Source organism: Vulpes vulpes, chromosome 14 (genome assembly GCF_048418805.1).
Source record: "Vulpes vulpes isolate BD-2025 chromosome 14, VulVul3, whole genome shotgun sequence".
NCBI lineage: Eukaryota > Metazoa > Chordata > Mammalia > Carnivora > Canidae > Vulpes > Vulpes vulpes.
Genome location: NC_132793.1, coordinates 89,912,513 through 89,939,972, shown reverse-complemented (window position 1 = coordinate 89,939,972; position 27,460 = coordinate 89,912,513). Strand labels below are relative to the sequence as shown.

The window sequence follows — 27,460 nt, the reverse complement described above, 5'->3', positions numbered from 1 at the left end:
TGGACCATACGGCCTAGCTGGTGCCACCTAAACAGTGAATGAAATTATAAAAAGGAAGTAAAGGGTATGTGATTCTGCATCTGGGCTTTTCTGTCTTTCCTTGTAGGTGGGAGAGGACAAGGTACATTTTCCATGACCTTGCTTAAAACCTGTTCCAAAGCTTATTTGACACAGTTATTCAAAACCCTTTAACGGAAGTACCTATGTGTTACAAAATAATCCAATTATTTCAAGTTCACTGAGGAAGAGCACAATCAATAAATAAATAAATATATATATATATATATATATATATATATATATATATATATATATCCCCCTATATACTATCTGAGGAATGTCTAGAAACCTACTACTAGCAGGTTCTGAGGAATAGTCTAGGAACCTACTAATATCATCTACTTGGCAAATCAGAACAGAAACGACATACTAGGTTACAACTCCAGGAACAAAAGCTCGTCTCTTTGGGACCTAGGAATCTGCCTAGTTTCCATTTGTCTCCATATTACCACTAACACCTTCTATGGGGGTCAGGAAGATTCCTAATTCAAATGCTATGGCTCCCCAGGAAAGGTTTCTAATAATATCAGCCTTCATCTTGTCTTTTTTGGTATCCTAGGTTATTTGCTCCCTGATCCTCTTTTATTGTTTTCCCATTCCTTTTTGCTACTAAGTCCAACTCCTGGTCTCGGCAGCTGCTAAAAACCATCCAAGCACTTTGCATCTATCCGGAAATCCAGAATGGCAGCCTCAGTTCATAGATCTGCTGCCAAGAGCAGATGCACATCTATCACAGCTGGGCCATCCTCCCTAGGGGCCCCTGGGCGCAGTGGGCTTGGCCCAGGGGCTGAGGAGTTGATCCTGCACGTGATAGCAGGGCCTGCTTATACGGGCTCCAGCAACCACATCCTCATACGCTCCATCATTAGAACTTACAACAACAAAATTAGAGGCAGCTACACACTGGGTCAGTCTGCGCAGCCTCTGTACACAAGGCTATGAGTATAAAGCACCAGAGAGCCCTCAAACATGCTGCCTCTGTTCCCATCCCACGTGGATTCCGTAAAAAATGGCACAGAGAAAGGAGAGAGGACTGGGTGGTTGTTTGTGACTGAGGCAAAGAAACAAAAAGTGACTTCTGTCCAATAATGAGATGAAACACAAGCCAGGCTTCCGGGAGGGGGCCTGACATTCCTGCACAGCATTTTCCCACCCACCTGATCCCCTCAAACGGAAGGAAGATCTAAGGGAGGACAGAGAGAGCCAGTGTTTTGTTTCCTGCGCTGGGGGCGAGAGTAGGGAAACGAAACAAAACAAAACAGCCAAAACAGGAGAAGAGGCTGGGAGGCTGGGTGGGAGCATAAAGTGGTATGCATGTACAAGTACACACACACACACACACACACACACACACACACACACACCCTCTGCTAGCATTACCCAAAGAAGAGAATAAACAGGCACATGCTCCAGCCTGGAGCAGATGGTTGGCTACCTTTACTATGTGAGACCGGCAGTTGTCACAAATAAAAATGTACATCCTTGTTATCTTTACAAAAAAACTGTGCCCACTCTATAACCACTTTACTGCTCTCTGCAAAAAAAAAAAAAAAAAAAAAAAAAAAAAAAAAAAAAATTTTAAAGATAATATTTAACATTAGTATCAAACAAGAATCTTATTGTTGATATTTCTTAAATTCTTCCCAACACCAAGCTTGCAAGCAGAATAAATTCATAGGGTTTGATAACCAAATAAATAGAGTTTACATGTAACCATAGAGGCCACCCTGGCATCCTGATATAGACATATGTACCTCACTGAACGTTCTTTAAAGATACAGCTTATCTGGACAGACACAAGAATTTGAACAATTTGGATTAAATTAGCAAGAACCACTCCTACACTATGCCACGCTATTTATGATCATTGAATTTTTGCAATTTAGAAAAAGCAATAGAAAAAGACCATTTAAGATATGACAGTAAACATACACAGTCAATCCAGTTTAATGTTCAGAATCCTAGATGGTCTCTGCATGCAGCTCTGAGATAGATTAATTTTACAAAGACTAGCAATTGCTATCATTTCTCAACAACCTACTATGTGCTAGGTAGTCTGTCTGGTGCTTTACAAGTTCTGTCCCTGCCCATCCCGGTTTCAGAGATGGAAGATAAAGCCTGGCAGCCCCATTCCAGCACCTGAGAACATATGAGGCTAATGAATGGAATCCCCTCAATTCATCGTCTGTTCTTAAACCTTTGCCATATGATGTGACTTGCCCATACTGGAATGTGTAGTTTAAATGTATTAAAATATATATCCTTTTTTTTAACAAAATTACATTTTCTTGCAAATATCCATGTTAATATGCCATGATGATCCATAGGGGAAAATCACACTTTCCAGGTGCGGGGCCACCTCAACGCACCTGAAGATGAGTCAGAGGGCAACAGGTATGTGATGGTACTGCTTTCTCCACGGAATCCACAATATTGGCAAGGGTGGACACCCAGGGAATATCAGGAGTGAGGCCCTAGCCAGCCCCATGACATCCTAAGAACTGCAGAAGAGTGGCCGAGCTGATATTGCAGGAGCATGCTCTTACCTGGACGGCCATTCTTCCTGCCTATGACTCACCCTTTCCACTGGCCCCGGAAGCCCTCATCACTCCCCAGCCTGAGATGGCAACTGTCTCCACCAGACCCTGGGACCTGCTCGCCTCCCGTGCCTGCTACTGCATGTGCACTTCACATGGTTGCAAGGTTCTGCGATGAGCTACTTTTTTCCAAGGACCAAGAACAGGCCAGACACAGAATAGAACCCAGAATGGTCTAGGTTTTGGATTTTGACCAGGGGCTCCTCCTTCCACACAAAATATCTCTAAATTTCTTCAACACAGATTCTCAAGTTATGCATAGTGATAAACAGATGCTTGCTCTGTTTAATATCCTGTATGTCACAGTCAGAAAGAGTGCATCTCCTGCTACCAGCATTCCTGGAACACCGTGGCTGTCTCCCGTTTGCTCCCAGTCAGGGGAGCATTCCATTGCAGGATGGTGCTCAGAGACTCCACTTCCTACAGGAAGTCACACTGTATGCTAGAAGGAGGTATGTTTCCAATTCATGGCTTCCAGCTTCACAACAAGCCAGACCTAACTTTGGAACCACCCTGAGCACTCCAGCTGAGCAATGCAATCTAAGACAAGGTTAGCCACAGGCCCACATGATCCACATCATTCCCACTCTAATCAAGAATGTCACACTGGCATCCACACAAGAAAAGTGAGATAGAAATATTAACGTAACAAAAGAAGCATTTTAGGAGTAGGAAGAAATCAGGACAATCTTACAAGTAGGCTCAACTGGTGAGACCTGAAGGGACTCCAGGTATTTCCAAATACCTAGAATTGTAAAAATTATCCTAGGAGAGCTATTCTGAAAGCGTTTTACTCTCTAAGATGAGATCCTTATTGGAAAAATAAACTTCTGAAGGGAGCCCAGGAGAGTGACACCTTAATTAGGGGACAATTAGCCAAGAGCAAAGCCTTTCAGGAACCAGGCCTGAGAACTACACGATGGGGATGTGGGTAAAGGGGTGTTCCAGAGAGCCACGGACATAACCTGCTTCACCATCTTGGTAACAAGGGTCGACAGGCAGGGAGAACAGAATGTGATCTCCATGCTTGACTATAAAAGGCATAGAAATGAGGCCCAGGGGCATGTGACCCCCTTCTAAATAAAGATCACCCCCACACTGGGAGCAGCTGACCAGAGTAGGGGCCTTCCAGGGGAAGGGAGACAAGCTCCTACCAACAACACAACACCAGAGCCTGCTCAACTCACTGCCTTCTCATCCAGGATCCACAAGCCTGTCTCGGCTCCAGCTGGAAATGCAGGTCCCTCTCTTTATCCACCTTGGGCAGTCTGGAGGGCCATAGCATGCAAGAACTTGGCAGCTGACTACGTAGAAGTCCAGAGAAAGAAATATCCCTCACAGGAAGCTTAAAACTTGGAGGAGGAGGAAGAATTAAGTGCATGCATGAGGGCTCAGGGCAGAGACACTGTGCCCCTCACCGCACCCCAACCCAGTAGGTGATTTACACTTAAACAAGCCCCCTTCCCTTGTAACTGGCAGGCCAGATGTATCAACCTATAAGAAAATGAGGGAGAAATCTCTAAGATAATGAAAACGAGAGGGACCATTCCATTCCACACACCAATACTGCCCTATGACAAGTATCTGATAAACAGGAATATTTCCTGTAAGGGGAAAAAATGTAGAATTGTCTTTTTTATGCTACCTGACTTCATTTGAAGTCCCTGATCTCATCAGTGAGATGGCCGTAAAATGTTTTCCTTTTGTCAATAAAGGGAGCCACTTACTGCCTTCTCACACGAAGGCTCCAATCTGCTGTTTTCCTGATTTCTCATTTGGAAGGCAGTGGGAAATGCAACACACTCCAGGACCGCTGTTCCTAGTCAATGCCCTTTTAATTGAAATAAGGCTGCACCACCAGCAAAGCCAGTTTCCAACACAGCCAGGCTCACCACCTTCACCAATTTCCTGGCGAAGACCAGGCCTTCTCACGGGGCAATACCGTGATTTAAGTGGAACATAAACTATTCATCCTATTGGGTTAAAAAGTACTTGGAGACGCTAAGTTTAGTAGTAAGTTTTATATTTCCTTGTGTGTGTGTGTGTGTGTGTGTGTGTGTGTGTGTGGCGGGGAGGTGTCTAAATCTGAAATCAAGTACCAGAAAGGCCCAGTGGCAAGTGAACACCAGATACCACTTAGGCAATTAGCTGGGCAGGAGGAGAGCCATAGGTATGGCAAGAGGATCCACTCCTTTTCCCTTTCTGTACATGCCTGGCCTTCAGCATATAACTCCCCTACAAAGTAATGAACAGTCCCACAGTCCAAGCCTCAACTTTTTTTTTTTTAAAGATTTTATTTATTTGAGACAGAGAAAGAGCATAAGCAGGGAGGAGGGTCAGAGGCAGAGGGAGAAATAGGCTCCCCTACCAAGCAAGGAGTCTGACCTGGGGCTTGATCTCAGGACCCTGAGATCATGACCTGAGCTGAAGGCAGATGCTTAACTGACTGAGCCACCCAGACACCCCCAATCCTCGACTGTTAAGATGATTCCCATACTTCTCCACCATCTTTGGCCTTGAAACATTCTGACAAGGGCAGGAGAGAAAGGAGCTACTACCATCCATAGCTGAAGAGCTAGAGACAGCTTTGGTGACAGTGCTCCTGGGTAGCAGGGACTGAAAATTACACAAGAAACATCCACATTTCCTAATCCTTGAATCTTTTGGCTTGCTGAGGACTGTCATTACACACTGATCTCTGCTCAAGGAGGGGAAACAGATCTATCTGGCAATAAATCTTTCACAAAGGCAGGCACCGTGCTCACCCCTGACATGACAGCCATGCTCTCCGAGGCTCGGAGGACACACCCAGAATTTACTCAGCAATGCAAAAAGTGCCACTGCAGGTTTCTCTGTTGCAAGAACAGCCCACCAGAGTCTGCAAAGTCCAAAAGTCCTCCACCAACGGGCAAGGATTCTGCCGATGAGGACGGCCAGTTGGTCAGCACAGAAGAGCACCATCATGGGCCAAAGATACTGCATGCAGAAGGCAGGGAGGTGGCTTATCAGGGGCATGGCCCAGTTTCATGAGATCTCATGGGCTCCTACTACCAGATTTCAGGAAGTGGAGCTTATGGATCAGAGTGTCTGTTAGGGAGTTCACTGGGCCTGGGCACAGGTGGAGAGAGGCCATGTCATTGAAATGGCAGAGGGGATAGCAGGGGATAGAAGATTCGAGAAACATTTGGGATGGAAAGGGCTTGTCATTCAACCAGAGGAGGGAGCATCCAAAGGACACTCAGGTTTCTGACATGAGTGTGAGTATATAAGAATGCTGCCTATGCCAAGGAGGAATACAAGAAAAACAATGGGTAGAAGTGAGGAGCCCAAGAAGCCCAGCAGACACTGAGATGCCCACAGTTGTCTGGACAGGAATGGGTTTGTTTGGGGCTCACCAAGAGGTCTAGGCTGGAGATGATATCTGCAGATCAGATGCAGCAGAAGGATATTAGAGCACCAGATGAGACAGTTCTGGGGGAACAGGGACAGTGAAAAGGGCCTAGGATGGAAGTCTGAAGTCTGCCAGGTAGTAAAGACCAAACCAAGGAAAAGGAGCCAGCAAAGAAACAGCTGTAGAGATAGGAAGAGAAATGCTATGGGAAGGCAGCAGAGGAGGACTCACTGGTGCCAAATGTCAGGGACACCAGTTTCATTTTCACTGAAAGGAAAATGCTGTACACAACTTTTGTAAGGGTCAGTCACTTTTTAGGAGTAACTCAAGCCTGAATAAAATCACCCCTCTAGGGATGCCTGGGTGGCTCAGGGGTTGAGTGTCTGCCTTCGGCTTGGGGGGTGATCCCAGGGTCCCGGGATCGAGTCTCTGCAGGGAGCCTGCTTCTCCCTCTGCCTATGTCTCTGCCTTTCTCTCTGTGTCTCTCATGAATAAATGAATAAAATCTTTAAACAAAAATAAAAACCACCCCTTTAAATCCTAAGACAACAGAGAAATACCAAAGCATGTAGGGAACCCATAAAGTAGTCATTTCCTCAATGGGGCTATCTATGAAGCTGCCTGCCAGCCACACAGTCATGATAGCAAAGAAGGAGTTTAAGGTAGAGCGTCAAGTAAAAACTGCATATCAGCACCCCATAATTGAGTGTTTCTCTGTTGTGTCAAAAATTTCACACACATCCTTGATTTGACGTAGCCCTCCAGATGCTCTCTTTACTTCCGTAGGCAGCCCTGTGAAGAATGACTGAATGGGATTCTTCCACTCTTCATCGTTTTAAATGGCCATCTTAATGCTCATGCTGACTTCTAGGTAGACATTCTGTCTGGACTCAATGCCCTTCACCTGGCTCCTGGCTCCTTGGATGTTTCCTAGCGTCCTGCTAGAGGGGGGTAGGAACATCACAGCACTACCAGGCTCAGCCAGAGAGACAATGGGGGAGAACACATGGCCACAAGGAAGAGTTCTCTAAAGAGCATGTGAGCCACACCTGTAATTTCAAACGATCTTGTAGCCACATGAAAAGTGAAAGAAATAGGTGAAATTAATTTGATAACGTAGTTTACTTAGCCTAGTAGGTTCCAAAATATTGTCATTTCAACACAGAATCCATAGAGCAAATATGAAGAAATTACTTTACTTTTTCTTCCCTCCTTCTACGTCTTTGAAATTCAATGTATTTTATGCTTAGAGCGAGTCTCAATTCAGACCAGACCATGGTTTGAGCACACAATAAGCCATAGGTGGCGGGTAGCTACCCACCAGACCACACAGTCCACAGGGACTCTATGTAAAGAGAGGGTGCCAATTCAATTAGAGAATCTCTAAGAAACCTGCCCATACTGGAGTTTTCCTGAAACTCCGAGATGAAGGAAAGACAGTTTCCTTGAATGCTGTTCATAATTGTCAATAACCACTCCTTTGTAAAATCTCAGAAAAACGTCAATAAGGCTGACACAACTGGCAGTGGAGAAGGCTGAGGGGTGTGGCCTTGGGGAGACGGGTGTTCAGCCAACAGGCCTGTCAGCATCAGCTGTAACAGCACCAAGTCCCAGTTTCTAACCCCATTGCTTTCTTCTGGTGCTTTTCCTTTTTTTTTAATAGTCCAAGAGCCTGATGAGAAAGGTAAGATCTAATCCCAGATGAAGAAACAGAGCTCCAGGCAACTTAAATTACTTGCTCATTCCCGGTTGCAGCTACCAGACCTGGACCCAGGACCCAGGCCTCTCGCCTGCTCCAGGCTTCTTCAACAACCAGCTGGTCAGAAATGGCCAAAAATCCACAGTGAGGCCAAAGCAAACATGGACTGAATCACTGAATAAGTGCCCACCTAATGACTTTTTAAATAACACCTCCCTTTTGTAAAGAGCTTATGAGTTTCCAAAGCAGTTCTGTGCACATGTTTAGTTGCCACTGAGTCCATAATATGGGACTGCTGTTAGGAACATTCGAAAGATGCCCAACTACGGCCCAGAAGGACAGACTGGTCCAAAGACACTCAGGCCGCTATACCGCATCCAAAAATCTTCCCAGTACACATGATGCCTCCCTTGATGACGCTGGTTTCTTTTAAAATAAAATTTTAAAATGTCAAGACTACTTAAAAAGAGATTTCTGTTGTTTTCTCAAACCAGTGGGTAACCTAATGATAGGGTAGAATTTTAATTAATCACAAATGTGACTTTAGCACAGTGCCTTCCTCCAACCCTAGCCAACAGGGACCCATCAAGAGGCCTCATGGTGTTCTCGGCCTTCCTGGTCACAGCCAATGAGACCCCTTCCCTTATTAATCAAATCCTCATGTACACACTGATGAACTGATAGAATAAAAGTGTGTTCTGAGTCAAAGAAGCCATCCTTTTCCTGCTTCAACCCTGGCTGGACGGGGAACAGAAAGAACAGCTACCTGTGGGGTCTGGCCTTTGATTTGTTTATTTTATACACTTCATGGTTTAGACAAGCCTACCAATTTGGGATTTCTTGGCTCTTCATGACTAGCTAGAATACATGAGCTCCTTGGGTCTTTAACTGGGCCAACCATTAAATAATAGCTATTTATAGCTACCACACCGACTTCTAACCAGGGAGAGGAACCTTCCTGGCCAACATACCTAAACATTGCTGAAAGCAACACGGCAAAGGCCCAGACTTGCCTTCTAATACCAAACAACCTGGGTCTCAAGGTAATTGATCACAATAATTCAAGAGCCTGGTTATACTCAAGAGAAAAATAAGCATATTACTGGTAAATAAGAAGCTTCAAAATGTCACCACGTGACCCCCCAGAGCAGTGAATACATTTCAAAGTCTTTTTACTAGGTGATTTCATAAGATCTGCACAACTCTTTGGGGCGGCGGGCGGGGGGGGCAGGTAGGAAAAAGGAAATGGAAGCCTGGAGTGTACAAGTGCACCCACCACACAGCTACCTGCAAGTACAGCCTGAATCTGGGATTCCTAGAATCTGGTCCAGGGCTCTCTCATTGTGGTGAGGTATTCCATTATAAACCAGCACACCTAAGCATCATAACCATCACTGGGGAGGACAGGATGGAGGTCACTACCTCCACAGGATGTGAAGTGAATTTTTATTTTCCCTTTACTCAACCACAGTCCAAGTATATTCATACAAAGGAAGTCCTGCCATCCCACAAAGGATGAGCTAGATGATAGGTAAGCAGTCCCTGACTGCTAGGGCTTAGGCACTTCCAAGCACACCAGGTCACCTTTCTTGTTGGAATCTAAAGCTTAAGGTCAGCAAGCTTCTAGCCCAGAAGGGTGACGGATTATATCCAAGACATGATCTGGATGCTCTTGATGGCAGCCACGCCAAGGTCCTGTATTCCATGAGTTCCCGAGTGCAAAAGGAAGCCAAGCAAGACCTCAACCTGCACAGGGCAGGTGGCCTCATCCTCAATGCAACACAAGCACACCCTCCCAGCAGAACCCTCAGCAGAACCCCCAGCGGAACCTGCACATTCAGAAGAGGAGAAAGGGCAAGGGAGAGCAGGAGGGGTAAAAGGCGCAGAGAGAAAGCCACAACAGCATCATCCTTACTTTTCTGGCAGCGATTTGTAGTCCAGCAGCGATAGTTGTATTCATTGTTGATGGTAGTCTTCTCGCACAAGGGCTTCTCCTCCATTGTCCCTGGACACAGGTCCCCACATTCCTTCGGGGGTTTGTTCCCCACAATGTAGTTGTTGGATACTGCATCCAGGATCAGGGACCAGTCCACTGTGGAGAGGTAACAGAGGTCAGCGTTCTTCTCAATCCTGATGGCCCCCCGAGTAATGTTCCTCAGATTGTAAAGCCCAATATCCTTGAGGTTGGTCATCTCAAAGATGACCAGGGCGTAGTTGTAGAAGAGCTTCCAGCCGCGGATGACCGTGAGGTTGGGGAAGAGATCCCCGAGGCTCTCAAGGCCGGCCACACGGAACAGCAGCAGGTACTCGGTGATGACCGTGAGCTTGGGGAAGCGGTAGCTGCGGTAGTCCTCTGCCTTGGAGATGAGTAGGATGTGGAGGTAGCCCTCGATCACTGTACAGTTCTCCAGGCGCTTCAGCTGCTGATAGTCATTGCGGATGTCGATGCCCGGCCCACAGACTGAGGGGAGACAAGAGGGCAAGGGCAGGACATGTCTGAGTTAAAAGGAAATCATTTTTAGAACTATTTCCCAACCCACAATATGGCCAGTTTTCAGGAAACCTGTATTAGTATTATTAAAGAAATAAGACTCTGTTCTTGGCTGCAGACTAACCGTAGGTGTAGACTATTATTCATGAAGTGTCTACACTGGGCCAGATATTGTGCAACATACTCAGTGACCATGGGAGATGCCATCCCCATCCTACTGATGTGCAAACCACAGCTCAGAGCTCAAGGTCACACAGAAGCACAGAGGAGAGTCAAGGTTACATAGTCAAGACTTTATAGCTTCCAGGCTGCACACTCCCCACCCCTTCTGCACAGCACCAATGCCCAGAATCTGAACAAATAGCTCAGCAGCCAAGAAACAACAGCTTACTACTGCATCCAGCCTCAAGAAAACCATGCAATAGTCTACACTGGAGAACAGTCACTATGACCTAGAAAGTAGGGACCCACAGAAGTTCCCCACATTTCTTGCTACCATCTGACACAGACCAGGTGGCCTCGTATTCTTCCCAATAATATATGAATATAGATACTGAGGCTCCTTTAATAGAAAGACAAGGGGAATCCCTGGGTGGCTCAGCGGTTTAGTGCCTGCCTTTGGCCCAGGGCGTGATCCTGGAGACCCAGGATCAAGTCCCATGTTGGGCTCCCTACATGGAGCCTGCTTCTCCCTCTGCCTGTGTCTGTGCCTCTTTCTCTCTCTGTGTCTCTCATGAATAAATAAATAAAATCCTAAAAAAAAAAAAAAAGCAAGACAAGAATGTGTGTTTTTATGAATAAAAGAGGTATATAATCCCAACTTCAATAATAATTTATTAACCAAGAAAGCAAGCTTCTTGTAGAAAGTCTTGGTAATAGACAACAAAAAGACCACCAATATCTCAACAATATCCAACCCACCAATATCTCAACATCCAAAGATAATCACTATTAACAGTGCCTATACCAGTGATCCTTTCTCTATAAGTAATTTAATTAAGGTAAAGGAAATCAGACAATACTTTCCCTCACTTCATACGAACATTTTGCCAAATCATTAAATGTCCTTATATGTCATCAATTTAAAGAGACAGTAATTCTAGAGTATGAGTATGTACCATGAGTTTTTTTTTTCATTTTAATTTTTTTATTTATTCACATGAAAGAGAGCCAGCATGAGCATGGGGACGAGCAGAGGGAGATCATCTCTAGCAGACTTCACTGAGTACAGAGCCCAATGCGGGGCTTGATCTAGAACCCTGAGATCATGACGTGAGCTGAAACCAAGAGGTGGATACTCAACCGAGCTACTCAGGCACCCCTAGTTCTTTTATATTTTTAAACCAATCCCCTATTGTTGGATATTTAGGTTATTCCAGCTTCTCACATCATAAACAACATTCCAATGAACATTCTCGGCAAATATCCAAGACTGTTTTCTTGCAATAAATCCCTAGAAGTAGAATTACTGGACCAAGGCATCTGCAGATTTCAAAAACTTTTGATAAAATAGCCTCAACACTGGAAGGTTTATTTTTAAAATATAGACACGTATACAGACACACTTACAAACCTTCAATAATACCCTTTCTTACGATTTCATAATCCCAAGCCTTCCATTAAAGCTTCTCAGAGTCAAGTTTTCTGATTGATGTAATTCATTAATTTTTGGAGCACTCAACACATAAGACACTGTAAGAGGTGCAAAGAAGCAGTGTCTACCCTCTGAAGAGGCTCATGGTGAAAGCCAGGAGCTAAGACCCATGACAAACAATGGTCATATGAAGCAGAAGGTTGGCAGTGATGTGCACAATGAAAATCCACTCTAGGGGTGCCTGGGTGGTTCAATATGTTGGCATCTGCCTTCTGCTCAGATCATGATCCCAGAGTCCTGGTATCAAGCCCTGTGTCAGGCCCTCTGCTCAGCAGGGAATCTGCTTCTCCCTCTCCCCTCTCCCTCTGCCTCTCCCTGCTGCTTGTGCTCACTCTCTTTCTCTCGTTCCCTCCCAAATAAATAAACAAAATCTTTAAAAGGAAAAACGAAAAAGAGAATACACTCTAGATGTGAATTGAGCTAAGCAGGACAGACTGGAGGTAGCCTTGGAACTTCCTGAAGAGAGAAGGTTCTTTCTATTGCAGTTCCCAGGAAAGCTCCACACATGCCTTGGCTGCTGTAAGATGGGTGGTATTTAAAACTGGATATTAAGGGGCACCTGGGTGTTTCAGTCAGTTAAGTGTCTGCCTTCAGCTCAGGTCATGATCCCGGGGTCCTGGGATCGAGCCCCAAGTTAGGCTCCCTGCTCAGCAGGGAGTCTGCGTCTCCCTCTGACCACCCCCCCTCTCGTGCACACTGTCTCTCTCTCTCTCTTTCTTCTCTCCCCCTCCCTCCCTCCAAGTAATAAATAAAAATCTTTAATAATAAAAAAAAAAACCCTGGCTATTAACATTCCAGAGGCCAGAGAAAAGGGAGAACAATATATACTCAAGAGACAGCAATGTGGATGGCCAGGGGTGTAGAGAAGAGCAGAGGAAAGGAGTTTGGTAGAGTCCAAGTCATAAAAGGTCACAGGTAGGGATGGAAACTTTCATCTCAGGAATAAGCCCCTCTTAAGACTCTTGAATGAGAGAGAAGCCCAAAAGAGGCCTTTTTTTGGAGGAACATTCTGGTGGCCAAGTGCAAGACAAACAAAATGGAATAGGAGAGGGAAAAGAGAAGAGAGGTAAGTCCAGCGGGGTTAGAGCCATAGATAAAAACTGGACAGAGAATGGCAGGCAGGGGATGGAGTCCAGGGGACCAAGAGCCAAGGAAGCAGGCAAAGCTTGAAAACCTAGAATTTGAAACCTCATTTGGTCCAATTCCCTTCTTCTACTGATGAGAAAAATGAAGCCTCTATAAGCAAGAAGAGAATGGCTCTGAGAACATTCCATGCTGGACAAGGGCTATGAAGGAAGCTTTGTTTCATTTTGTTTCATCCCATGTAATGCTTTCAATAGCACCTCACACTACATAATATCCTCACCACTTTGAAGGTGAAGAAGCAGATTTAGAGAAGTCAAGCCATTCATATAAAGTGACACATCTTACATATGGCCCCTTCACAGCAAAACTTGACACAGTTTCTGAATAGTCCCAGCTCTTAGCATCCTCACCAACTGGTTACCTCCAAACCACTCCAACTAAGATTCTGCCCCAAACATGATACCGAACCACTCTTTGCAAAGCCCCTGATGACATTATCAAAGTCCTGTCCTCATGTGACTTAAAGTTTTTAGCCACTTGACACTGCCTCCTTCTTGAGGCCTCTCTGATTCCACACACTCACTCACCACTCTTCTTCTCCTACCCAACCTCTAAATGCTGGCCTCTGGCTTCCGCCTCCCCCTCTCTGTCCTCTCACATGGATGACTGGCTTCAGTGTATTCCACCCATACACTGAATGATTGTCAAATGCATATCATTGGCAGGTCCAGAGTTGCACATCCATCTGCCTACTCAACATCTCCATTTAGGTGTCTAATAACTCATTCCCTACACCCCACAAAATCCACCTCCTGTGCTGTCCTATCTTGGTCAGTGGCACTCCCATTCTCTGAATAGCACATGTTAAAAATCAAAAGGGTCATTCCTGATTCTTCTTTCCCCTTACACTGCATACCCAGTCCTCCTGGGTTTTATGCTAACTGCAATGTCAGACAAAGAGACACATACTTTATGTTCTCACTTATACCTAGAATCTAAAAAAGCCAAATGCATAGAAATGGAGTTAGAATGGTAGCTGTCAGGGGCTGGGAGGTGGGGGAAACGTAGAGGTGTTGGTCAAAGGGTAGATACTCCTACCTCTAAAATAAGTAATATCTGGGGATCTAAGGTACAGTGTGGTGACTAGAACTGACAATGCTGTATTCTTGGAAGTCGCTAGAGGAGGAGATCTTAAATGTTATCTCCACACGCATTACATTTATGTAAGAAGATGGAGGTGTTAACTTTTTCATGGTAATCATTTTGCAATGTATACGTGTGTCTAATCATCACATTGTACACCTTAAACTGACATATTTTTTTTTAATTTTTTTATTTATTTATGATAGTCACACAGAGAGCGAGAGAGAGGCAGAGACACAGGCAGAGGGAGAAGCAAGCTCCATGCACCGGGAGCCTGACGTGGGATTCGATCCTGGGTCTCCAGGATCGCGCCCTGGGCCAAAGGCAGGCGCCAAACCGCTGCGCCACCCAGGGATCCCTAAACTGACATATATTAATGCCAATAATATCTCAGAAAAGCTGAAAAAACAGTCCTCTTGGCTCCAGCTCCCAAGCCTGTGGGAAGGTGGGATGTTCTTCCCACCAGGACGCCCCACTTCTTCAAGTCACTGTTCCTTAACCACCCCACTCACTTCCATCCTCCTAGTGCACATTTGCCCTCCTCGGGCCTTCTTCTCACCCTGAAGTCTCTCCCTCTGATCTCTCCCCCTAGAACACTGGCTCCAGAGGGAGGGGGAATTATTTTCTATCTCACCCACAATGATCCCCTCACAACCTGAAGCAGTATTTGGTGTCTGGTGCACACACCATTAATTCACATGCAAAATGAATGGATTTCACCATATCTGGCTATCTCCACTGCTCCGACCCTCACCTGAGCCATTGTCATCTCCAGCCTCATCTACAGCAACACCTTCCCCATGGTCCAGCCTCTGTCCCCCAGCCCATCCCTGAGCGAGCACCACTTCACAGGGGCTCATCCCTGTTGACTTCTACTTCACCTGCTAGTATGTTCTTGCTGAGTACATGGTGGCCACCAAGCTCCTTCTCTCCTCATCCCCTGCTATCTGGGGTGCTTCCCTGTCACATGGAGGTCCCCCAATCTCGTGCTGTGGCTTTCCATTCTCACATCACCCCATCAGAGCTTTGAGAGTCCTCCTCAACTGTCTCCCACCCCCCCCCCCCTTAATTTCCCTGTTTTACCATATCCACAGCACTTTTCATGTGTGAAAAGTGTCAGGACATAAAAGGATGTATTTAGTTGAGCAATCACTATCTGTTGCCCTCACTGAAATTAGAGGCTCTGTATTTGTTTTCTGCCTGTCTCCCATGCCTAACATCCGGGCACACAGCAGCTTCAGTAAAGATGTGCTGCCTGACTGGGGTCCAAAATGAACCTAAAATGGAATGGAGAGAACAAGGCACCTCTCAGATATTTGCCACCAGAGTACTCCCAAAACCAAGAAATATCACCCAATGATAGCTTCAGGTCAATGACTCATTGTGGAAGTCTTTCCTACTTTTGTACTACTCATGTTTTCCTGTGCCCAGCCTAAAATTTTCTAATCATTCTATGTCATTATAAATTTAGTATATTAGTTCACTCTTAAATGATAAACACAAGTTTTTATAGAGGAGTACTTGGATGCAATCTATTATTGCATCCCAATGTGTGTTTGATTGTATCGTAAGGCGTTAGGGAACAATTTGTTTGCTATCATTTCCCACAGACCAGAAAATTCAGCACCCGGTGAAAGAGCATGAAGACTCATCACCAAAGTTAGCCAAACTCTTATATTCTAAGCAAAACAGACACTTAAGGGGGCGCCTGAGTGGCTTAGTCAGTTAAACATCTGCCTTCGACTAAGGTCATGATCTCGGGCTCCCTGCTCAGCGGGGAGTCTGCTTCTCCCTCTCCCTCTACCATTCTCCCCAATTTGCTGCGATTATTTGACAGCGCTCGCTTGCTCTGTCAAATAAATAAAATCTTAGGAAAAAAAAAAAAAACACTAGGAAAGAATCAGCTTCACTCTGCCTCCCATTCCGCAGCCTGCATAGACCATTCAGTTAACAAGCCACGCTACAGAGCTAGAATGGACGGATTTCTCAAGCTGCCTCCACATGGCACACTTTGTTCCACATTTATAGAAGAGAAGAAAAAAAAAAGTGGGAAGAAACTAACCACTTATTCCTGAAGAGAAGACAAGCCCAAGCCACAGAGTGCAAGGCAGGACCCAGCCACCAGCTGTTTTGGATGCTGTTAGTGATACTGTCGGCCTTTAGGGTATTTTGTGATAGGAACAGAAAAAGGAAAACCCAGCTGGACCAGGAATGATAACACAGGGTTCAAAAGCCACAAGCCACAAACAGGAAAGAGAACGCACAACATGCTTCCTTGGTGCCATAAAGTAATACAAGCAGTGAAGGAGTAAATACTCCACACAGCACATGAAAGAGAGACACACCCTTGCTACTACTCACTGATGATTAAAAGGAAATTGCAAAACACTCTTTCTCCCTTTTCAAAACAACAGATATCCAAATAACTTGACTTTAGGAAAGGCACTGGAATGTGAGATCTCAGGCCGGCCCTTAAAGAATCACGGAAGCTTATGGAAATGAAGGCAAACAGGAAGCAGAGGGAAAGAACACAGTGGAAGGTAGGGACAGGGAGCCCTGGGCAGCAGGCCCGAAGCCAGTGAACAGCAACAGCAGAACCGAAACAGATGGAGGGCCGCCAATGCAGGAGCAGTGGGTACAGGAAGGGATGAGGATGGGAGGAACAAGGATGGCCTGGTACCCAAGCCAGGCCCCCTTGGCAGGAAGAAGGCAGGAAGGCAGGCAAAGGGGTAGAAATCACTTCCCCCAAAACAAAATTTTAAATAAAGTGTTTCAGTTGAAAAAACACCGCTCCCAATAAATTCCAATGTATTTTTAAAACATTAAAAGGTAGAACTTCTGCTCTAGGGATGTAAATGAATGGCACAAACAAACTACACATTTAAGAAATAAATCTGCTAATATGAGATGGGTTAATAACAGGCATTTGCCTGAGGAAAAAAAACATCCAAGAGAAAAGCTATGTCTCTAAGTATGTGGAAGAGTTACAGAAGAGATTTAATATAGCTTTGGTATATACTCTATGCTAAACACAATCTTGTGTCCTAGAAAAAGAAAAATGGGGTGACTTGGGTCTGAGTCCCAAGTGCCATTTATGGGCTCCTGCCCTCAAGAGGGCACATACCCTTCTTATGCCTGCAAAATGGGCTGTTCATACCTACCCTATGGAAGCTGCCCTAAATATCAGAGAAGTGCTTTTGTGTTCCTCTGACCAGCACTGAGCTCTAGGCAATGTTACCACATAAATTAAACATTAATCAAAAACATTCATCTGTTTTGTTGCCCCAAACTAAATATTAACAACACACAACAAAGGGGGGGAAATGAACAAATTTGTTGATGAGCCTTCTGACACCAATTCCATTAAAGATGATCGGAGGTAGTTACCTAATTAAAATGTTTTTAACTGTGATCAACTCTTCTTTAAAAAATATGGGACAGGGGATCCCTGGGTGGCACAGCGGTTTGGCGCCTGCCTTTGGCCCGGGGCGCGATCCTGGAGACCCGGGATCGAATCCCACATCAGGCTCCCGGTGCATGGAGCCTGCTTCTCCCTCTGCCTGTGTTTCTGCCTCTCTCTCTCTCTCTCTCTGTGACTATCATAAATAAAAAAAAAAAAAATTAAAAAAAAATATGGGACAGTCTCAGCTTACAGATGGAAATAAAAGACATTGGGAAGCATAATTAGCATCATTTTACTATAGGTCTATAGGCAGATAATGAGTAAAATGACAAACAGTTGTCATCTCTGCTTCTTGGTGGTAAAGTCCAACATAATAAAACCTTTTCTTTTTCCTCCCCCCAGGCATTGGCTCTCTCTATTCAAGTTCTTTATGTCCCTTAAAATGAATTCTTTGGAACCAATAAGTCAGTACCATAAAAACTCTGGACTCTGTGAAAGCCACACTGGTTTAAGAGGTTAGGAGAGGGTTCGTGTGTAACTAAATTTTGTTAGGGGAGAAAGCAACCACCTCTCTAGCCAGTGGCAAATTAAATGAGGTTAAAGTTTTGTTGTTTTTTTTTTTAGATTTTATTTTTTCATTCATGAGAGACACAGAGAGAGAGGCAGAGACACAGCAGAGGGAGAAGCAGGCTCCCTGCGGAGAGCCCCATGCGAGACTCAATCCTTGGACTCCAGGATCATGTCCTGAGCTAAGGCAGACACTCAACCACTGAGCCACCCAGGCGTCCCAGGTAAAAGTTTTAATAGGTCAATGAGCAGGGCTATGGGACCACAAAGAAGGGGGCCCATGACTCCCCATCTCTGGGAAGGTCAGGAAGCCATCTCAAAGGAGGGGATCCTTGAGGATGATCTGAAAAATGAGCACGGTCTTGCCAGCAAAGGCAGGGATCAGGATGCTGGGCAGAAGGAGAGGTTCACACATGGGGTGGCTGGTGGCAGTTCTAGGAGCCCTCAGGAGTATAGCCCATGTGACAGGGAGAGAAACAAGAGCCACAACAGGGCAGAAGCTAGAAACAGACTAAGATGAGCCCTTTCAAGGTCAATTTGGTTTTGCTGGTGGAACGGCCTTCAAAATCCTGAGGTGTTTATCAGACCCACCTGGAGGGTTTGTTAACACACAGATGCGGGGACCCAAGAATTTGTGTTTCTAATAAGTGCCCAGTGATATTGACCCTGCTGGTCTGGGTACCACCTAGTGAGAACCACTGCCCTAGAAAGTAATACTCTAACCCTCCTCATATGTCACTACCTTCCCCACACACTCATATTTGCAATGTGGCATGCATAAAAGCTGTGCACTTGTATTTCTTAATTTGATCTTCACTCTATCAGAAAATCCCCCAAGCAACAGACAGAAACTGCACGAAACACAGCAAAGCAGGAGGAAAATGGGGTAGAGATGGAGTGGTCATAGCACTGTCCACCTGCAGCTGCTGAATCTGCAGCCCCTACCCCATATTGTCTCAGCACTTACTCCGTGTGCTCAGAGGAGGGGTGGTGGCATGGGTTTCTTTCCACCCACTCATCCCCAGACTGCAAGGAACCAAAAAAATCAGAAATGGGGGGGGGGGGAGGAGAAAGACAGTGTTGTGATAACAAACACTATGGATACTCCAGAGTTTATTATAGTAGAATTTTCTGTGTAAGTGTAAACAGACACAATTCATGTCATGCCTTTTTATCTTCATGTGTCAATGAGAATGTGTTTACATTGTATATGTACATTGGTATTTTACACATGCAGCAAGCAGTCCTCACAACCTGACAAATTCAGTAGCTACAGACCGCCATAAGAATGTAAGGGACTGCATTGCACAGGTGACTTTTAGAACAGAAATTAAAAATTAAGTGTATTTTTCATTGTGCAAATCATCCTTCACTGTCCCACAGAAGAACCACCTCTATCACACACATAAATATAATCTAAAAATCCATTCACACATAAGATGTAGCCCTGAAGTCTCTGCCCATGAACAAAGTATGCTACAATGTGGCAAAGAATTCACAAAGCGGGCTGAGATGTTTACATCCTGCCTCTCCAGTGAAGAAATGGAAACTTCACTGGGAAATACTTCAAAGATGGGAGGGAACATAAGCCCCAGTGTCCCCATCACATAAAGCATCTGGAACCACACAGACTGGTGCAGAATAAAGCTGTATTTGCTCAAATGGAGGAACAACACTTATTTTTCTGGGTCTTCATGAAAACAAATTTGCCTGATCTGATGGTGATTCCAAACTCCTTTCTTTTTTTTTAAAAGATCGATTGATTGATTCACGAGAGACACACAGAAAGAGGCAGAGACATAGGCAGAGGGAGAAGCAGGCTCCAGGCAGGGAGTGAGATGCAGGACTCTATCCCAGGACCCAGATCATGCCCTAAGCTGAAGGCAGACGCTCAACTACTGAGCCACCCAGGTACCCCTCCAAACTCCCTTCTGATCTTAAAATATCAAAAGTCCAATATTCCAAGTCCCTATATTTTAAAAGCACTTCTATTCCCAGTCCCAGTGGCTGGTTGCCTTTTGGGGGGAAGAGTGTAAGGAGAGGGAGAAGCAGGCTTCCCACTGAGTAGGGAGCCCAACGCGGGGCTCAATCCCAGGACCCTGAGATCATGACCTGAGCTGAAAGCAGACACTTCACTGGTGGAGCCACCCAGGCACCTGTAGAGCTGGTTGCCTTTCTGATGAAGCAAAACTCATGAACTAGACTCCCTTGGTTACTCCCCCCACTACCAGCCACTCAGCACCCACAGGCCCTTTGGAAGCCTGCATCAGGTTTCACTGCCAGGCCTCCTCGGGTTGGGGGCATCTCTTCACCACCACCAGGCACACAAGTGTAGGCCAGACAGTACCCAGAACCTCCAAATGGGGAATCTGTACAGCCAGCGGATGGTGCTGTGGGGCCCTGGGTGCCGGGAGGTGAGCTATGGAGCCAGGAGGAGGCAAGCAGAGAAGCTGCAGCCTGACCTGGAAAATAGGGGCTCCTTCTGCCTTCTGTTCGCCCCTCTCTTGACTTTGGATTTTCTGCTCAGAACGAGGCTAACCTTCCAAATAAAAGTCAGCCCTGTGGCCCCCATCCTATCTCACAGGCTTTTATAGAACACGTTACATCATTCCAGTTCACATCCTCATTTCAAAAATATTTTATAATGTTCCAGTTACCTCAAGTGACCTGTACTCTTTCAATTAGCCAGTTATCTAAACAAGCTGATTATCAGTGTACAAATTCCACTCATCTGCTCCCTCTGCACTGGGCTACACTTCTTCATGGATACAGTGTTAAAGGTCAGTCTCTTGAATCCTGGAGGCTTTTTAGCTGATTTGGCAGCTTTGTCAGAGGGGAAGAGACTGCCTGCCACCTGGACTGAGGTCAGCTCCTTCGTTGCTCTGTGCCTCTGTTTCCCCACAACTTATTTATTTTAAAGATTTTACTTATATAATCATGAGAGACACACAGAGACAGAGACATGGGCAGAGGGAGAAGCAGGCTCCCCATGGGGAGCCCCCCATGCAGGACTTGATCCCATGATCTGGGATCACAACCTGAGCCAAAGGCAGATGCTAACCACTGACCTACCCAGGTAACCTTCCCCCACGATTTAGATGCAGGTTTGGGACTACATTTACCTATTCTTCCAACAAAATACCTACCATGTATCAATATGTATGCACTTTCCAGGTGCTTGGAAGTCAGCAGTGAACAAAATCAACATATTCCTGCCTTGATGGAGCAGTCAGTCCTGATGGGCCCTAAAATCAGTGCACTCCATGTTCTCCCATGCAGACTCCCAGGCTCACCTGCAGCCACCCTAACAGAGTCAGCACCGTGGACCTGATGCACACTCAGATGCTCCCCGCTGCATGTCCAATGAGTCAACTCATACCTACTACAAAGAACCATCACACAAAACATGCCAGGGCACTGGCTCTCTGTTGCTCAGAGAGAACTATCCTGTGACAAGCAAGGCTAACCAAAACAACACACAGCAGGAGCTGCTGATGGCAGAGGGGACAGCATGGATCTGGGGGAGGGATTGCAGGGATTTAAGCAGTGGAGAAGAAAGAGGAGGGAGAGGTCTGGAGAAAGCAGGAAGAGAAGCGAGGCATTCCAGAGGAGGGCAAAGAGAAGCCTGCAACAGGAGGCACTAAAGAAGCCGAGGGGAAGGGATGCCTGGATGGCTCAGTGGTTGAGCGTCTGCCTTCAGCTCAGGGCAAGGTCCCAGGGTCCTGGGATGGAGTCCCACACTGGGCTCCCCCCAGGGAGTCTGCTTCTCCCTCCACCTATGTCTTTGCCCCTCTCTCTCTGTCTCTCATAAATAAATGGAAAAATAAATCTTAAAAAAAAAAAGAGAGGGATCCCTGGGTGGCGCAGCGGTTTGGCGCCTGCCTTTGACCCAGGGCGCGATCCTGGAGACCCCGGATCGAGTCCCACGTCGGGCTCCCGGTGCATGGAGCCTGCTTCTCCCTCTGCCTGTGTCTCTGCCTCTCTCTCTCTCTCTCTGTGACTATCATAAATAAATAAAAATAAAAAAAATTTAAAAAAAAAAAAAAAAAAAAAAAAGAGAGAGAGAGACCCAGGGGAAAATCTCAACTGGTTGCACCACCTCAGCACTCACAAAGCAATGGAAAGACCTTGGGGGAGTCTTGAGCATGAATATTATAAATATAAGGAGTTTGAGAATGGCCATCCTGGCAGTGGTCAGGAGCCAAACAAAAATAGGATTGCACACCCATGTCCATAGCGGCATTATTTCCGGTAGCTGAAAGGAGGAAGCAACTCAAGCGTCCACTGATGAACCAATGGATACACAAAATGTGGTCTATTCATACAATGGAATATTATTCAGCCTTAAAAAGGAAGGAAATTCTGACATCTGCTACAACATGAGTGAACCTTGAAGACCTCCTGCTGAGTGAAATCAGCCAATCACAGAAGTACAAATACTGTATGAGTCCAGTACCTACAGTAGTCAAAGTCGTAGAGATGGAAAGTAGCACAGTGCCTGCTGTGTGGGGAGGGAAGGGGAGAGTCATTGTTTAATGGGTGCAGGGCTTCATTTTCTCAACATGAAGAGAGTTCTGGAGACGCGCTATACAACAGTGTCAATGTCTTAGCATGACTGTATACTTAAAAATGGTTAAAATGGTAAATTTTATGTTACGCGTATTTTTACCACACTTTTTTTGAAGTATAAGGGAAATTTTACTGCATTTTTACTGCATTTTATTCCACCCCTCATGTGGGTCACACAAGTGTAAACGGACAGCTTAAGACAGGCTGTGCAGCCCATCTACCACCAAGGACCAAGGAGAGCCCAGTGGGAAGGAAAGCAGGCTCACCGACAGGCTGGGCATCTAGAACTATGCCACCAGGCCAGGCATGGCTGTGGGGCTGCACCCAGCATGGCCAGAGACCTTGGGGCACAAACAGAGGGCCTCAGTAAGAGTCCCACACAGACTCCCCCAGGAAAAGGGCTCCGAGCACCCGAGGCAGGTTAAGTGGTCACACAGTTGGGTGCCTGCATGCACCTCCCTAGAGAGTGAGCAGAAGCTAAAACCCCACATGCATTCACTGCCTCCACAAACTAGCCTGTGGCTGACCCTCACTATCTGATATGACTCAAGGGCAGAATTCTTCTCACTCTATTTCATCAATTTTCAAGCCTTGGGTGTTGGCAAGTTGTGTCTTATGGCCAGATCCATCTGTAGCTCCACGCAGCTCTTGCCTTGTAAGATGTGTCAGAGGAAGCATGACAAGGGGAATCACACTCCAGCCTGTCAACCCCTCCCCCTCCAACATACACAATCTCCTGCTATCCTTTAGGTCATCACTCCCACTCTTGCAAAGGCCTTTGTATCTTTCACATCTGCATTCATTATTCTGCTCTAACACCTCCAGAGAGGTATTTCTTCCATGCTATGCTTATCCAAGCATCTGGAAGCCGGTGCATCCCTGACTCCTTCACTGAGGCATGCTACAATTTTTACCAAGACCAGGTACTCTCTGCATTTGGGATTTCTCCATTTGTGCCATGTGGGCATCCATCCACCAGCCTGGATAGCAGCCCACGGAAACCACTCTCAGTGTCCTGGCAAGAGAGGGTGTCCTGTACCAGTGCCCTCCCAAACCTCCCCAAAAAGATCAAACATCCCTCACTCAATCCCACTCTATTCTAGCTAACAGCCCAATACCCAAGCAACCAGGTAGTAATATTTGCCACTGTATTCCAGCAGTATTATCAACCAAAGACAGAATAAAAGAAAGTGCTGCAGAGCAAAGCCATGGTCATAAGCCTTAATTGGATTTTTTTTCTTCTTAGCATAGGGATTTTTTTTAATTGGTAGATTGTAGGGACACGACTTTATCTATAGTGTGCCTCGTTAAAATATCATCACATCCTTGTTGAGCAACATTTGACAAGCCAGGTAAATGCGCCATTCACCCTCGGATGTGCTGATTAACGAATGGCCCAAGGAAGGTCTCCAGTGTAAGGCCACAGGGCTCTTTCTGAGTCCTATATGTTTCAACATTTTTATCAATTACTTGAACGACAGCAGAGATAAAATGTTTATCTAATTCAAGGATGCCAAGTTTCTAGGAGAGATGGCAAATACATTGGATGACAGAGTCAAGAGCTAAAAAGATCAACAGATTGGAATTGCAATTGAGAGGAAATAATGTTATTTGGACACTTGGGTGCAAAAAAAAGAAACGCACAAATGTAGGAGGTGTGAAAAAGACTCAGGAGATTTAATTGGATATAATTTCTGCATGTGATGATGGGGAGTTGTGGCTGCCAAAAAAAAAAAAAAAAAGTCAGGTGGACTTAGACTGTATACTAAGGGAGACTTAGTAGGGTAAGGGACCAGAGGAGACTTCCTCAAACTGAGTTTCTGTCTCCATAGTTAAAAGAGATGAGAGACCAAATGGGAGAGCATCCATGTGACAGCCAGAAAGGAATAAGGACCAGAAATCCCTTTCATGGGGAATGGCTATAGGGTCCTACATGACCCTGATGGGGGAGGGGAACACAAAACTCAGACCAACACTGCAGTGGGTTGGTGGAGATGTGGGCTCCATATGAGAACACACAGTAGGATTACATGAAGGCAGGCAGGACTGCCTAGAGAGGTAATAAAAATTTCTGTGGCGCTCTTCTAAGCTTGATTGTATTTACTACTGATAACTCTGTAGCTGTGTCTTTCACTTCATTTACAACTGAGAACAGAGACTAAACAACCAAATAACCCACAGGGGCCACTCTGCTATGGGGGGGGAGGGGGGATGCAGAGCTGAGGCTTAAATCTTGATTTCCTCCTACCATCCTGGAGCAGAGAATTCCTCTTCAGATGCACTGCAAGGTGGCAAAGATGCTACCGCCAGACGCATATGTGCGAGAACCCCTCTCCACGTACATGTTAGGCACCCCTTTAAAGGCTCTCAGGGTAGACACTCAGTCAAGCCTGAAGCCCTGACTTGTCACAGGAAAACAACAAAGGAAACCTGTAAAGAACCTTACAGATATCTCCACCCACACATAAAGGGACAAGAAAGTGACTAAGGGGGTTCTCATTTTTTAACTCAAGTTCCACTGAAAAGCATATACTATTGCCATAAGCTAACTCCACTACAGAATGTCAAATTCTTCCTTTGTTGTTGTTCACAAACCACCGGGAAAAAAAAAACAGACAGAAAACACAATCTCACCCAACTACAAGAAATCTTTCTGTATATGCGATATTTTCCTTGGTGGATGGAGACAGAGCTCGCAAATCTGGAACACAGGATTTCAACTCCATCAGACAACTACCCCTCATTGCTCCCTGCCTTCCCATGAAATCATCAACCCACCTTTATCGCGACTCTCAAATAGTTTTCCTTCTACACCTCGCTCTTTATAACAATTCTACTTAGGTCAAACTTTCCTCCACAAGTCACAGAGAAGTCAGCCCCCCTCAACCCCAGCATACACGTTCATTTGATGATGAAATTCAGATCACACAGATGCTCTAATGTTAATAGAGCTACCAGCCAACAGAAAAAATCTCTATGTTCTTCTACAGCAATGGAGAAGCTCTTCTTTTCCTTTGCAGGTTCAGGTTGCGAAACAATGTAACTCTCAACTATATGCAAAACTTGGACAAGCAGGAGCAACTCTTACATTCAAACCACTTAGTGAGATATGAGGGACAAAATTTCCCTCCACCAGCATCTTGCATCCCCTCTCACCCAGACCTTCCATTCAAGTGGGTTCAGGGGTGCTGGGGCCAGGACCCTGCAGGCGGAGCCCCCAAGGGAAGGGGGCAAAGCCATCCTGCCATTACCACTCACCTCAAGAAGGTGGCAGGTGTTTGCAAAGCCACACAGTGGTACAGCCAGGCCCCTAGAGACTGCCCAAGGCTCATTCTCATTAGTGAAGGGGTGACACGCATGCCCACTAGATAGACTGTCATAGAGAATGAATGTGCCTGGCATGACTTGGGTACCCGTGAACAAAAGAGGCAGTGGGGTCACCCCTCTGATACTCCTCTAATTCCCTTTCCCTGCACTCTTTGCACCCCAGCATGTTACTGTGTTAATCTGCTAAAAAAGCAGTAGCATGGTACATTTATGTAGACAAGAACAAGGATACATTTTAGTTTACAAAATTAAATAAAAGCATGGCAATTAAGTGCAATAGGGTAAATGCCAGTACTCTGTGCTACTGGGTAACAGATAATAGCCAGAAAGACAGTTGAAGTAGAGGAGCCCCACCACTGGAGCTTTGAGAGAGGCCACAGTTTCTCCATTTTCCCTTATCTTTAGGATAAGGCAGGGTGCAGCCTTTAAGGTTTCTACCCTAGACAGCAGGGAAGTGCAGAAAACAGATGATCATTCTACCAGGAAATAAACAAGTCCTGGGGAGGTGGAGCCGGCCCCACTTATGGGCACTCTGACAAGGCCAGTCTCTGTGGTCAGTGCACTGGGGACACCATTGCCCATGGGGCACCAGTGACCCAGTCAGCAGCATCCTCTGGGTTGTGCAGCTGGAGGCAGGGGCTGCTGGACAGCAGCCATGCTCAGAATCTGCAGACCAGCCTTCCCCAGGACCTGCCGAGGAACCACGCTCAAGGTACGTGTTTCAAATGGAGTTGTTTTCAAGGGAGAAAAAAAATCTAAACAAAAGCCTTGCATCCCCACCATAGAGCAATAAATCCTGTTCCCCCACACGCAGGTGACACCATCTGCAGGTAGAGTTAATGCTCACCTGCCCATGGCCAACACCACCTCATGCCGTTGATGCCTTCGCTCATTCCAGACCCAGCCTTGTGGGTCTCTCAGTCACAGCATTGCTGGGGAACAGCAGATCAAAGGGAATTGAGAAATGGGTGTTCACGTGGGATTAAGAAACAGGGTTAGAGGCAAGGGAGTGGGCTTACACATGCTCCACCTGCCCCTCCATGCTCACTATGGAAGGCAATGCCTCGACAAAAGAGACATGAGCCAAAGCCCTGGTAAAATGCAATGACCCTGGAGACTAAGGACCCTGTGGCTTGACTACGCCTGTATCCCACCCAGGCTCATGTTACGCAGCATCCCCTAGTACTCCAGAGCAAGATGTATTTCTCCCTTCCCTAACAGCCTCCACATACCATCAAGACAGCAACTCTCACCACTGTATAAAATGGAAAATTAACAACCCGGAGAGTATGTATCAAGTGCTTTCCACATTTAAAACCTATTTTTAGGTTTTAACCTATTTGGCCTATGACCAAGGAGAATATATTAGGTAGAGGTTGTGGAAAAAAATTTTTTAATGAAGGGTCTGATTCCTTGAGACTAGATCCCAAAACTTTTTTCTATTAGGGTTTAGCACTAAATAGATAGATGTTT

The 27,460-nt window shown here is 45.7% G+C and overlaps 1 protein-coding gene across 1 annotated transcript in view; it reads right to left on the bottom strand.

The window, feature by feature from the left end:
• Positions 1 to 27,460, bottom strand: part of IGF1R (insulin like growth factor 1 receptor) — a 296,482-nt gene that overhangs the window by 231,071 nt on the left and 37,951 nt on the right. The window contains exon 2 of the mRNA XM_026001628.2: positions 9,663 to 10,208. Within this exon, the coding sequence (XP_025857413.1) occupies positions 9,663 to 10,208 (546 nt within the window). The remainder of the gene's footprint in view (positions 1 to 9,662; positions 10,209 to 27,460) is intronic.